The 12,554-nt window shown below is 44.9% G+C and overlaps 1 protein-coding gene across 1 annotated transcript in view; it reads right to left on the bottom strand.

The window, feature by feature from the left end:
- The window catches only part of MRPL58 (mitochondrial ribosomal protein L58), a 152,207-nt gene that overhangs the window by 112,043 nt on the left and 27,610 nt on the right, over nucleotides 1-12,554 (bottom strand). The window contains exons 2-3 of the mRNA XM_078654486.1: nucleotides 11,295-11,328; nucleotides 3,734-3,793 (exon numbers count right to left, since the gene is read on the bottom strand). Coding sequence (XP_078510612.1) covers nucleotides 3,734-3,793; nucleotides 11,295-11,328 — 94 coding nt within the window. The remainder of the gene's footprint in view (nucleotides 1-3,733; nucleotides 3,794-11,294; nucleotides 11,329-12,554) is intronic.

Below are 12,554 nucleotides of genomic sequence, written 5' to 3'. Positions count from 1 at the left end.
TATACACTTTGTATTGGGAAGAATTTTAAGAGGTCTTTCGCAGTGGAGAAGTGTGGCTCGAAGGTTAGAGCGGCAGACCCCGATGCAGAGGTCTAGCCCCGGGTCCAGGGTTCAATTCCCCGCCTCGGCGGGTCTTGGGCTCAAAAAATTCCTCGGACCTGATAATTCTCGCCTCTGTGCCTATTCCAATCATGGAGTCCCACTCTGCAACTCTGGGCAATAGCTTGCTTAATCTCCACAACGGACCCCACAACGCTAAGGATGCCTGGCCTCCACCTTGGGGGTGCCCAGGAGTGGACACCTCACAGGGAAAGCCAGGATGGGTTCCACAGCGGTATTCGTACAAGCGCCTTGAGACCCTTGCGGGTGAGTAGTGCGCTATACAAGTATCAATTTACAATTTACATCCTGCTTTCAATAGCAGGAATCCTGATTGTTATTTTTCTGCTGCGCAATGGACGGCCCAATCACCAACGAGATGGCAAAAGCACTCCTAGAGCACAAATTACGTGAACGCATGGTTCAACATCTGGGCACACTTAGTCTACAGGAACTGAGCGCCTCTTGGTTCCTATACTTTAGACCAGTCTGGATGGACTGCATTTTACATGTTCTTCGATGCCTGTTTTGCGGAGAAGAATGTGCATTGGATCTCTGTCTGACACTTCCATCGGACACACCTATGGACTTGAATACCAGGCAGGAACTCGTGAGGTCCCATGCTCGGCAATGTCCCCAGCGTATTCCTACATTGATGGTGGCATTCCTCGAGAACCGCACGTGCCTTTTGCTACAACTGGGTTAAGCATCAGCTCTTCCACTAGCACTCGGGTATAGACTACAGCACCAGCTGCCTCTACATCAGCTATTGGCAGTTCTCAATATCATCTGTGCTCCATCGACGTACTCTGCGAGGTTTTACAAGGACCGTCCTCTGCAGCGGCGAGAAACGACGATGTTGCATCTCCCAGCCAGGACACTTAATCTATAATTGGCTCACCGTGTGCTGGGAACGAATTCGGATTTTTCCTTTTTGGTTTCAAAACTCAACTAAATTTGATACATTTTCTAAAAATTTAGACTTTTGCTGGAAACGCATGGCCTTCTGGCGCTTGTAGTGGTTCTACTTATGTAAATGAACTCAACTAGGACTTTGGTTTAAGTAACCATTAAAAAAACGAATTAAAAAACAAATCTCTCCCCTCAGCTATTTTTAAATGATTTTAAAGACAATGTTTTTATGAGGCTCACTGATAGTTTTATGTCCTGCTACCTGGTAAAGAGAGTAGTTCGCTAGCATTTTTTTTATTGTTGACTATTCTAGTGGCACTGAGAGCTAGCTAATACAAACAGGTTAACATTCTCAGTGGGGGTGCTCGGAACCAGTCTGCCACCAAACCCACAGTTTATGTTATCTGAATGCGCAGATTCTGTATAGGAATATGTAGGAACTACACGAAACTAGTAGGCAGTCTTCTGCTTGGAATTGGGGATGGGTGGGAAAGTTGCAGTCTTAAAGTTGCATAACAAGTTGGGTAACAGGTTAGTTAACACTGGTCTTTTAAAGCACAATATTACCCAAAAAGATACCAGAATGAGTTACCAGCAGGGACACGAAGGCTCACTAGAAGGTAGATGGGAAAGAGATTTCAGAAGGTCCTTCCTGGACAGGAGGTAATTCGTGTCCGTTCTAAAACGTACAGGTAGTGGATTTTGCGAGGCCAGCTAATGAGCAGCCACCTGCTCTGCACTTTCTAAACTGGCAATCCTGTCACTGTTCTCCACCAGGGAGCCTTCATCCTCCAGTTTTGCCAAAGTTTTGCTTGCAAGTATTCAAGGGGTGTGTGGTGTCAGACCCCAGTGAGAATGCATACTTTTGAATACGATCTCTTCATTAAAGGTGGCAATTAGGAGTGCAGCAACCTCAAAAGCGAAGAAGTTAGATCCTTCTAGCAATGGATAGGGAAGTCTTTGCCACCAAGTTCTGTACATGCAGGGTTGCCAACAAATACTTAGGAAGACCTTCAGATGGAGCACTGCAATAGTCAAGCCTTGCTAGAATAATAACTTGTACCTCTTCCCTCCGACAGGCAAGTTAGCATTAGGCACATTTTGGGGTGCAGTCTCGTATGACATACAAGAACATTTAATTCTGTTAATGTGTACTAACAGATATTTTATCTCCTTGACTGGGGTGGGCGATGTTCCAAGCTGCATGGGACCTCAACGCATGGACCACATCTTGACAGAACCACCAAAAACAATATTCCTAAAAGTTTAACTAAGTCAATGAAGCTTTAACCCACTCCTTCAAGAGACTCCCTGCATTTCCCAGGTGAAAAGCCAGCTGTGTGTCATAGGCCATAAAGGTGAAACCAAATTAACTGACCAATTGAGCAAGAGGGCTTGTATACATGTCAAATAGCATAGGGTTTGAGATGATTAACGAAGCACGCAATGTATCAGAGCCTTGAATACACACTTGAAAGAGGACCTTTTGACTGCTCAATTGTCCTCCACGTAGGATGTAATCCTTGTAAGTACGCGGATCCCAGAATTGCAGTTTCGGTGCTGTGCAGCTAGCTAAATACTTACTAAGTCGGGCAAGTAGATCACTTATTTATGAACTCTTACAAAATTTGGTGAATACTTTTGTAAGGATTTTGATAGGAACCAGGAGCAGTGCTTTAAGACTGCAATAGCTCAAAACCTTACGTTGAGCAGACTACATTTTTAAATAAAGGAGTGATTCCAACTTGCTTCCAAGGACAGCTGCTGCTGGAGCAAAAGATGCAATGCACTAAGAGTTCAGTATAGAGGCAAACTCATCTGATGCTTGATGTACAATCCTCACAGGATAGTTTCCCAACAGAGAACAAGATTTAACAAGGAAAGCCATACTCTAGCCTTAACCGCAGTGAAGGGGGTCCAACTGGGAAAGACAGCCTTCAAGAGGCCTTAGTGTGATAGACAATCCCTCGGACTCAGAACAGATGGGAGAAGGTTTTAAGGTGGTAGTCTGAACAACAGACTCCACTTTGAGAAAAAAATCCACTATAGCACAGCTCTTGCCAAACCGGAAGGGGAATAATGTTGCAGATGCGATTTGCCAGCAACTCAACAATGCTAAAAAGTTTTACAATTTGTCAAACTGGTTATTTTATTTTCATACTACTCTGTCTTGGCCTTAACAAGTGATTTACAATGACGACTAGCTACTTAATAGCAGTGCTTGCTGTACCCCTATCTAAAGAAGTCTATGGAAAATGCATGGAGATTTTGTTTTTTGGTATCTTCCTTTTTTCTCAACCCTGCTAAACTGATTATCTCTAAACTTTCCATGTACAGACTAATCAAAAAGTAGCATTTTTTGGAATGTTTTGTGGAGATGTCAAACTATAAATAAAATTGTAGTAAAACTGGCTAAACCGAAAAAAGGAACTCCCAGCACAATTACACAAAATAAAGATTGAAAAGTCTGGAAAAAGAGGGGATATTATTTGCACCTGCAACGCCTGATTAAGCAAAATTAGTCAATCTGATATGGTCTCAAAACTGATAACTCAAAACATACAGAAATGATGCCTCCCAATCAAATGTTTACCTAAATTTAGTTCCAAGCTATCTGTACTAATGTTCCTCATCTTCTGCAATGTCACTTTTACCTGAACCTTGCTCTCAAACACCTAGCAGTGACATTTCTTCCATGGCCCCTTCTCAACGACATTCATACCTTTATTAACATTCTGTCCTCCAGGTCCACTGCTGCGGCTATAGGAGATTCTGAGGCGGTCTGGAAGAATAAGAAAATGCACGTGAAAATCAAGGACAACATGAGCATAAACTGCTATGTACAGCTCAGATGCTTGCTGTGGCCATCCATATACATATATTTTTTTTTTACAACTCATTCAGCCATTTGTGTATTTAGTTCAGGTTTATTTTTATTTCTCTGCATGAATTAAAACAAAGCGATTTTAACGTACTTTGGAGACTCACCTTTATAATTACCAAAGGTGCATATATGTCTACATTTATTCACCTTCCAAGAAACAGAGATCCTATGGTAAAAAGTATATAGACGTGCAAGCACAGAGACATCTTTGTAGGAAGTTTTATAGGAACTCTGAAGGTGCACCTAGGGTGGGGGATAGTTGTCAAAGTGCTAAAATCATGAGCCATAAAACATTCAACAGTGGAAATTTGAATCACTCTAAATGCTCACATCACAGCAGATTTTGCTGGTTCTTTATTAGACACCCGTACAAAGTAACTCTTTAAGAAATCACTAATATGTTAGGATCACTTATAACCATATCTTGAGTGATAAAAATCTGTGGATCGATGAAGAATATAACAATATAGGTCTAGTATAAAAGGTAGTATCCGCATATGCAAAGCCACCGATTACAGTAGCAGTCAGGATAAATTAATTCTATGTTGGGACTAGCGGCAAATTTTATGCTATTCTTACTTCACTTTATTGCAAAATTTCGAAAACCGCAGCCTTTAACAATAACAAGAAAAAAAGGACTGCTCCTAAATCATCCCTTAGGGAACCATATTAACAACTTGAGTGCTCATGACGAGCTCAACCCGTCATGAGGCACAGTGGCGCTGTGCTCCTAACGAGCTGAGCTCGTCATGAACACCGCGGAACGCCCATGCGGGGATAATTCCCCTGCTATGCTGAGCGTTCCATGGAAACGGGCGTGGTTCCCCTCCCCCCAGCACCACCGGGGAATTATCCCTGCGGCGAATGGGTTAAGTCCATTCTCTACAGCTTCTAGTGCCAATGTAGTCCATCTTCTTTTTCAGGGCTCCCTCTGTCGTCGCTGCTCAGTAGCCACGTTAAGTGTTTTTCCCCCCTCGTACTCTGACAATTGCCTCAATTTTCATTGCGTATTGGTAATTAGTGTTGGATTACTGTTTATTGCTTCTAGCTTGCAGTTTCCTCGCGTAACAGGTTCCTCTTTGCCGCGGGACTGCCTCGGGGGTCTGTACTATTACTGCAATTCAGATCAGACTCACCTCTGAGGTCCATGTATCCCTCAGTTTAACAACGCCTCCAAGGTCTGTAATTCCATGGCTGTGAAGGCTGACTGGTACACCTTGCCAGGCATTTTCCCCAGTGATCAGTGGGGTACGAGTCTCTAGGACTTGCCCCAACTAATTGTGGGTCTCTGGCCACCCATATCATCTAGGCCCCCTTCCAGAACCACATTTGCACTCACTGTGTGCCATATATTTGCTCAGACAACACTTCTCTTCACCCCCTCCCCTCCAAGCCTCTTGATAGCGGTGTAGTAACCCCAGTCTAGTGCACAAGACGCATCCATACGAAATCCTGACATCCTGGGCAGGCACTTACCAGGAGGATGACTCCCTGCCCTTTCTCCAATGGGACGATGAGTTTTAAGAGGTTGCAGATGCCTTGATTTAGAAGGCAGTTAAGGAAGCCTAGGAGCCCCTCGAGCAGCGCCTCTCTGAAAATGTTGCATACAAGAGCACAAAAGTCGGCCAAGTATGTGGGGAGGTATCTTTGCAAACCTTTGGAAAAAGACACCTAAGAAGGGTATTAACAACTCTTCGTGTTCTTGCTAAGACAAGCTCCTCAACGCCTTAAGTCCAATGATGAAGATCCAAGCCATGGCCAAGGAGACAATAGTCTGAGGTTTCCTCATTCCCCTCATGGAGGGTCCAAAGCGCAATAATATTTATTTGGAAATGCAAATTGTGCTCTGTCCACTGAGCATCGCCGCTCCTTGCTTATTAAGATCGATCTCAAACCAGGCGACCTAGCCTCATCGGAGGCGGGCGTGGTGGCACAAGGAGGTCTGTGGGGTTCCCTACAAGGGTTCCAGGCCTTGCCTCACCTGCTTCTCCCACCAGGCCGCTAATCTTATAGCCAGGAGGTAGAGTGGGGAAGTGTGGCTCAATGGTTAGAGCGGCAGACCCTGATGCAGAAGTCTGGCCCAGGACCAGGGTTCAATTCCCGCCTCGGCGGGTTCTTGGGCTCAATTTCCTCGGACCTGATAATTCTCGCCTCGGTGCCTATTCTAATCCGGAGTCCCACTCTGCACCTCTGGGCAATAGCTTGCTTAATCTCCACAACAGCCCCAACAACGCTAAGGATGCCTGGCTTCACCTTGAGGGTGCCCAGGAGTGGGCACATCACAGGGAAAGGCCAGGAAGGGTTCCTTAGCGGTATTCGTACAAGCGCCGAGATGCCTCCGGGTAGCTGTGCGCTATACAAGTGCGTAATTATCCTTTATGCACTTCTGCAAAAAGGGGCCATCTGCTGTTCTGTGACGCAGCAAAATGGTTTAATCAGCAATCTGAGGGCGGGCAGAGGACAGTGATAAATCTCAGGGAATTCACGAGTGGCTGGTTTACTGCCACTTCAAGATGGAGGGCATCCACCTCCGCCACTGGACTGGATGGTGCGTCTAGACCTGAAAGACGTTGCCTACCTGACTGTCCCAGTTTTCCCTCCCCTCCATTGGTTTCTCCAATTTATCTGCTGTGACCAGACATTAGAGTTCACTGCCCTTCCATTCAGTCGGTCATTTGCCCTGTGGTGCTTCACGAAGGTCCTCAAACCAGTGTACAGAGCTTACTTATCAACTGTTTGGAGCTCCTAGAAAGTTCTCACACGGTGCAGTGTTGGACGAAACACCGAATTCAATCTTGTGTCCTTCTAGAAAACGGACAAACGCATCAGTGATTGTTATATCAATCATCTGGTGGGTACAAGATCAAAGCTCTGGCAGATTTGGCAAATAATTTTTGCCTGGGGAATCACATCTCTGTTGAGGTGGAATACCTCCGAGGCTAAACCTGGTGTATTGGCACTTTCGCTACTTTGAGACTCAAGTCTGTGGAAGCTAGACACACAGGTCTACCTACAGCTCTGGGACAGATGAGCCCGTTCTCAATGGACCTTTTTGCATCCTGTCTCGACCACCAGCTGCCTCGGCTCTTCAGCCGTGGCGACGTGAAGGGATATGTGTTCCCCCCCCCTTTTCAATGATCACCAGAGTGTCACTTGAGGATCGCCATCAGAGGTGGTCATCATAGCACCCTTGTGGAGGTCTCAAATGTGGTTTACAGTTCTTCTAGAACTTTCCTGGGATTCTCCAATCGGACTCCCACTCTCTCCTCACATTCTGCTGAGTAACTCACACCAAAGGTTGGTGATGGAAGGTTCACTGCAGCAGATGGCCTGGAAGATTGCATGCAATGTTGGTCGCTCCCAGCACTCTTGCAATATGCTTAATTCCTCCCATTCAAGGCTGGTCAGACAAAACAACCAAGTGATAGCAGTCAGCCTCAACGAGATGGGTGTGTTGGGCTCTGCAACAGGGTGTGGATCCCTTGGGCACAGGAGTATTTCAAATCCTGAACTTCTATTTCTTTGTTAAGGTTAGCTGAAGAGGGGGGTTAGCTTACCCATCTATTAACACCTTCAGGTCCGCCATCTCTTCGGGACATGCTCCGGTTGAGGCAGCCCAGTGGGGGGAAAGAGGAGAACCTCGTTACTCTGAGTTGTGGAACATCAATCAGGTTCTCAATCTTTTTCTAGCTGGGCAACCGAATAGATTTTTATCCCAGAAAGAGCATTCAGCCAAGTTTGCAATGCTTCGGTCTCTGGTCTCATTCAGATGGGTTTCTGATGCGAGAGCCCTGGACCTCTCTAGCGGAGTGTTTTCCCCAGATGGGGTGGCATTTACAGTAAGTAGATGGACTAAGTCTAACATCCACATCATTTCTTTTCCGGCATTTAAGGATGCACCCAATTTGTGTGTAATACAATGTCCTAAGGCTTATGAAGATATGAGAGGGGTCCACCCCCTGGGGGAAAGGCAGCTCCTCGTTACCTTACCGAAACTGTGTTTTCGCCTACTATAGCCCGGTGGGTGATGCAGGAAGCCGGTATTGACACCAAAAAGTTTGGAGCACATTCAACAAGGGGGGCCAATGGCCTCGATTGGCTTTCAGCACTGTGAGCTCACTTGGCAGACAATGACTACAGCTTATCCCACCCGGTGGTCAATTTTGATGCTTACCTTCCCATTTGGAGTAAGTAATGCATTTCATATTCAGGGTTTGTGAACTGTACAAGTTGTGATACTAGGATGACCCATTCGAAGGAAGTTATTCAATGGTTCATTTGTCTATTATTGCAATGTGTTCTTTTCTCTACTGTTAAAGGTGTTTCTGCTGACAAAGATGTTCAGACCGTTATTTTCTGGGCTACCTCTCTTTATAGGAAATGATGGGTCGACAAGACGCATGAGGATTCAAATTAGGCGTGATTCACGTTAAGAAAGAGGGTGCCCTGAAAGAGAAGATAGACTATATTAGAACCAGATGCTGTGGTTAGAGGATGGACTTAAAATTTTTCCCTAAGGTTTCTGGAACAGTGTTTTATTTCTTGTTAATATTGAATTGGCTGCGGTTTTGGAAATGTTGTAATGAAGTAACGTACGAACAGCATAATCCTTGCCTCTGTTTCCAACTTAAACTTACCTTCACTAAAGCTAGGCAAATTGTTTTTTTTGTGTTACGGTTTTAAACTGGTACTTATACCAGAAATGCGATGCATAGCTTAAAATTTGGTACATATGAATTGTTTTACAGTTTGGGTAGATACACAACCTTCAAGCAGAACTGTCAACAATAGCAACACATGATCCTAGCAGTGACATAATTGTTGAGATTTAACTAGATTTATGAAAAACAATTTGATTGGGTAGAAATTCATTTGATGGCTAAAGTCGGTAAGGATTCTCTGTAGAAATGTGGCTTTTAGGGCCATCTTAAATACTGTCAGGGCAATTGTGGAGCATTCAAATGGAGTCTGCCTAGTATCTTGACGGATTTGAACCTCGAGAAAAGCGTGGCAGTTTCATAAAGTAGGAAATTGAGGCGGGCTGAATGTTTGGAACATATGTAATTGTTGAAACTTTTCAAATTCCATAAAAATATTTGCTCTCTAACAGAGTTGTGAATCAAAATAGGTTAATGAAATTCAGGAGGCAATGTCTAAATTGAGAATTGGCAAAACCACTGGCCCAAATGAAATATCGGCTGAGTTTTATAAGAGATGCATAGATCTGCTGGGGCCACACCAACTGCGCCTCTATTAGGACACGCAGAAAGAAAGAATTTTACCTATAGACCTGTGGTCTGCCGAATTTGTAGCAATACAAAAGGAGGGTAAGCCTCGGGACCAGTTCGACTCCTATCACCCCATCTCCCTAGTAAACACTGAAGTGAAGATCCTGGCCACGATCCTAGCGACACAACTTCTAAAGGATATAGCCACTCTGGTGCAAGACCAATCAGGGTTCATGCCCTGCTGCGCCACTAGATTCAACTCACGTAGAACACACAACTGGTTGATGAGGGTCATGGAATGCCACACACCGCACTTATTTCTTTCCCTAGACGAGGAAAAAAAGTGTTCGACGCAGTCCATTGATCACTCGCTTAGTAAATTCGGCGTCAGGCCTAAATTTCACAGTCGAGTAGCACTGTTGTACAGAGCACCCGTGGCCATAGTTCCAGTTAGAGTGAACAGGCAGGGTGTCTTCATAAGCCTTACCAATCGGCCAGGGCATGAGGCAGGGGTGTTCCCCTTTCCCGCTCCAGTTTGTGCTTACCCTGGAGTCACTGGCGTGTGCCATTCGTTGCCACCCATAAATACGAGGCTTCCGAATAACTCCTACTGATCAATGGGAAGAGAAGATCTCCCGCTAGGAGGACGACGTACTTTATGTTACAGAGCCGGACAACACTGTTCCCACCCGGTTTGACACAATAGAGGAGTATGGGAGGTACTAGAATCAATTTGCATAAATCGACAATATTCGGCCTCGGCGGAATCCCACCTGGTCTGCCCCTGCCTTGTGACCGGAGGATGGTCTCTGATGGATTCCAATACTTGGGTATCTTTATTCCCCCCCCCAAAGGAGCTATGCAGGCAACGCAATCTTGGTATGGGGACATTAGGAAGTGTAGAGATGGAGCGACCTCCCCCTGTCACTGATCGAGAGGGCGGCTCTCTTTAAAATTATAACTTTGCCATAATTATTATATGCCCTCCAGAACACGTATCATCTGCTCCCACTGGTGTTTTTCTTCGGGCTAGAGGGGCCTGTGCTAAGTACAGAGTATGGGCTACATAGAGCTCTTTTTTTAAAATTATTTTTATGTACAGGCAACTATGCCATGCTGGTGAGCAGAGGGAAGAACGTGTTCCAGACTCCCCGAATATGCCCCTCTTGAGGGGTGACTATTACAAGACAAGCTGGTAGAAAAGGGGGTCTACATATATAAAACAATAAACAATAACATACTGTATAAGCTCGGGAAATTGCGCGAGAGATGGGAGGGTTACATTGGAGAATTAGAAGATGTAGATTGGGAAGCTCCCCTGATGCACTTTGGGGAGGTGGCCATTTAAGATTACGCCTGGTCCAATACAAAATCCTGCATAGAATTTATTATGACAGAGACAAACTACATAAGATGGGAAGGGCAGACTCACTGCTCGGTCTTAAATGCAGGGAGATTTTTAAGACACAATATGAGGATGCACCAAAATCTAATCGTACTGGAGGAGTATAGTGAAAAAGCTGGGTAGGGTATTGGGGGCACCCATACCCACAAATCCTGGGTTTATCCAATTGGGTATACCAAGGGAAGTCGATATAAATAGGGCTCAGCTACCTTTCGCACCATTAGGCCTGGTTGTGGCTAAGAGACGTGGCACGGTGTTGCAGAGTCGCGGAGACTCTCACGATAAAAAAGTGGAGGAGGGCATGGACTGCTACATGGCCACGGAGTACACTACACTACCTGCATAAGCAGGGGATGCACACGTAAATTTCGCAAAATATGGGGCCCATGAAGAGGTGGAGGATTAGCTCTGTTGAATGACACATGAGTATCCCCACCTTTCAACACCAAACCTTAATGCCTTGGTTTAGGGTACCCATAATCAGACTTGTTAAAAACACATACCAAAGCTTTATGAACATTCAGAGGGGTCCTAATGTCGGGGCTACTACAATTTGGAGATAACCTTGATCATTCAATGATTTAATTGGTGTTAATGCACGGTCCTTCTGGAATGTACCTCATGTGAAACAAGTTATCGTTTTGATTGTGGTTATTCTTTCTGCTGTATGCAAGATGCAAAATAAGAATGCTGAATAATACAAATATTTATATATAGATTAAAAAAAGGGTTAATAACCCTCAATCTAAATGCCCAGAAGACTCACCTGTTGGAATATCAAGGTCAGAACTTAGGCCAACCTGTAATGTAAAAACAACAAATTGATTAATGACAGGAGCAGACAAAGACTATATTGCGAACACCCACAAACTGAACATTTTGAAAAATGATTTACATGCAAGGCTAGAAGAAGCGATCATCCTTTTTTCTAACTGAGCATAGTTAAAACAATAGCATCGTGTAGTGCTTAGATCTAATGCCTGCTGGGTCAGTGGACTAATACATCCATTGCAGGGGCCTGTGTTCGACCTCTTGGTCACAGGTTCAAATCCTGGCCTTTCATCCACCCGAGGTCGATAAAATGAGTACCCTTGAGTTGGGTAACAATAAACATCTGTTATTCAGCGCGAAGATACCCCGTCTGGAGTGAACGTGGACTTTACAAATACAAATGTTAATAAACCTAGCGTTATAGGTGTTCATTTTAAATAAAGGCCAATGGAGGGAGTTTCAGAGATAAATGCTTAAGGCACCAGGGTGACAATATACACCTAGTGCGGCCCAATTGTTGCTGTGGTACAAGGAACAAAAATAAAATTCCAGCATACTCATCAACACCAGCACCATCCTCCTCCTTGGAGACCTTAATTTTCACTTAGAAGACACTGACCCAAACTTTAAGGCTTTTCTAGAAAACCTTGGCCTCACTCAGCAACTTCACCAAACACACCAACACTGCCAACTGGTTCTCCTCAAACCACAATGTCACAGTCATCAAGCCATGATATATGACCTGGACAGGCCACGCCCATGTCTGTTTCAGCATACTAGCCCCACGTCACCACAGACCTACCACCGCTGGAATCTTCTGCAAGAGCTGGAAAAGCTGGAAAAGCATCACAGAAAAGGAGTAGGCTTCGCCCTGATCATACACCGGCCTGAGCACACCAGCAACTTGCCAAAAGCCAACACGAGCTGGATCACAGCAAGCACACACATCTTGGCTCCACTCAAGTGCAACCCAACGGCAAGAACCCTACTACAGGACAGTTTGTACACAGAGGAGCTCAGGCTGACAAAATGCTGCTGCAAGCAACTGGGGCGCAAATTAAGTAGTCATGACACCACAGATAAAGACATATTCAAAACAGCCCTAAAGCACTACCACAAACAGATATGGAAAACCAAGTGCACAACTCTTGCAGATCAAATTGACTCCGACTAACAGCAGCAAGGAAATCTTCACCAAAGTTTTCACTATGCCTTTTGCAGCGCCCAGCAACATCTACCCCTCACAAGACCTTTG

This window comes from Lissotriton helveticus, chromosome 7, assembly GCF_964261635.1.
Source record: "Lissotriton helveticus chromosome 7, aLisHel1.1, whole genome shotgun sequence".
In the NCBI taxonomy this organism is placed as follows: domain Eukaryota; kingdom Metazoa; phylum Chordata; class Amphibia; order Caudata; family Salamandridae; genus Lissotriton; species Lissotriton helveticus.
This window is presented reverse-complemented; position numbering and strand designations above follow the sequence as displayed.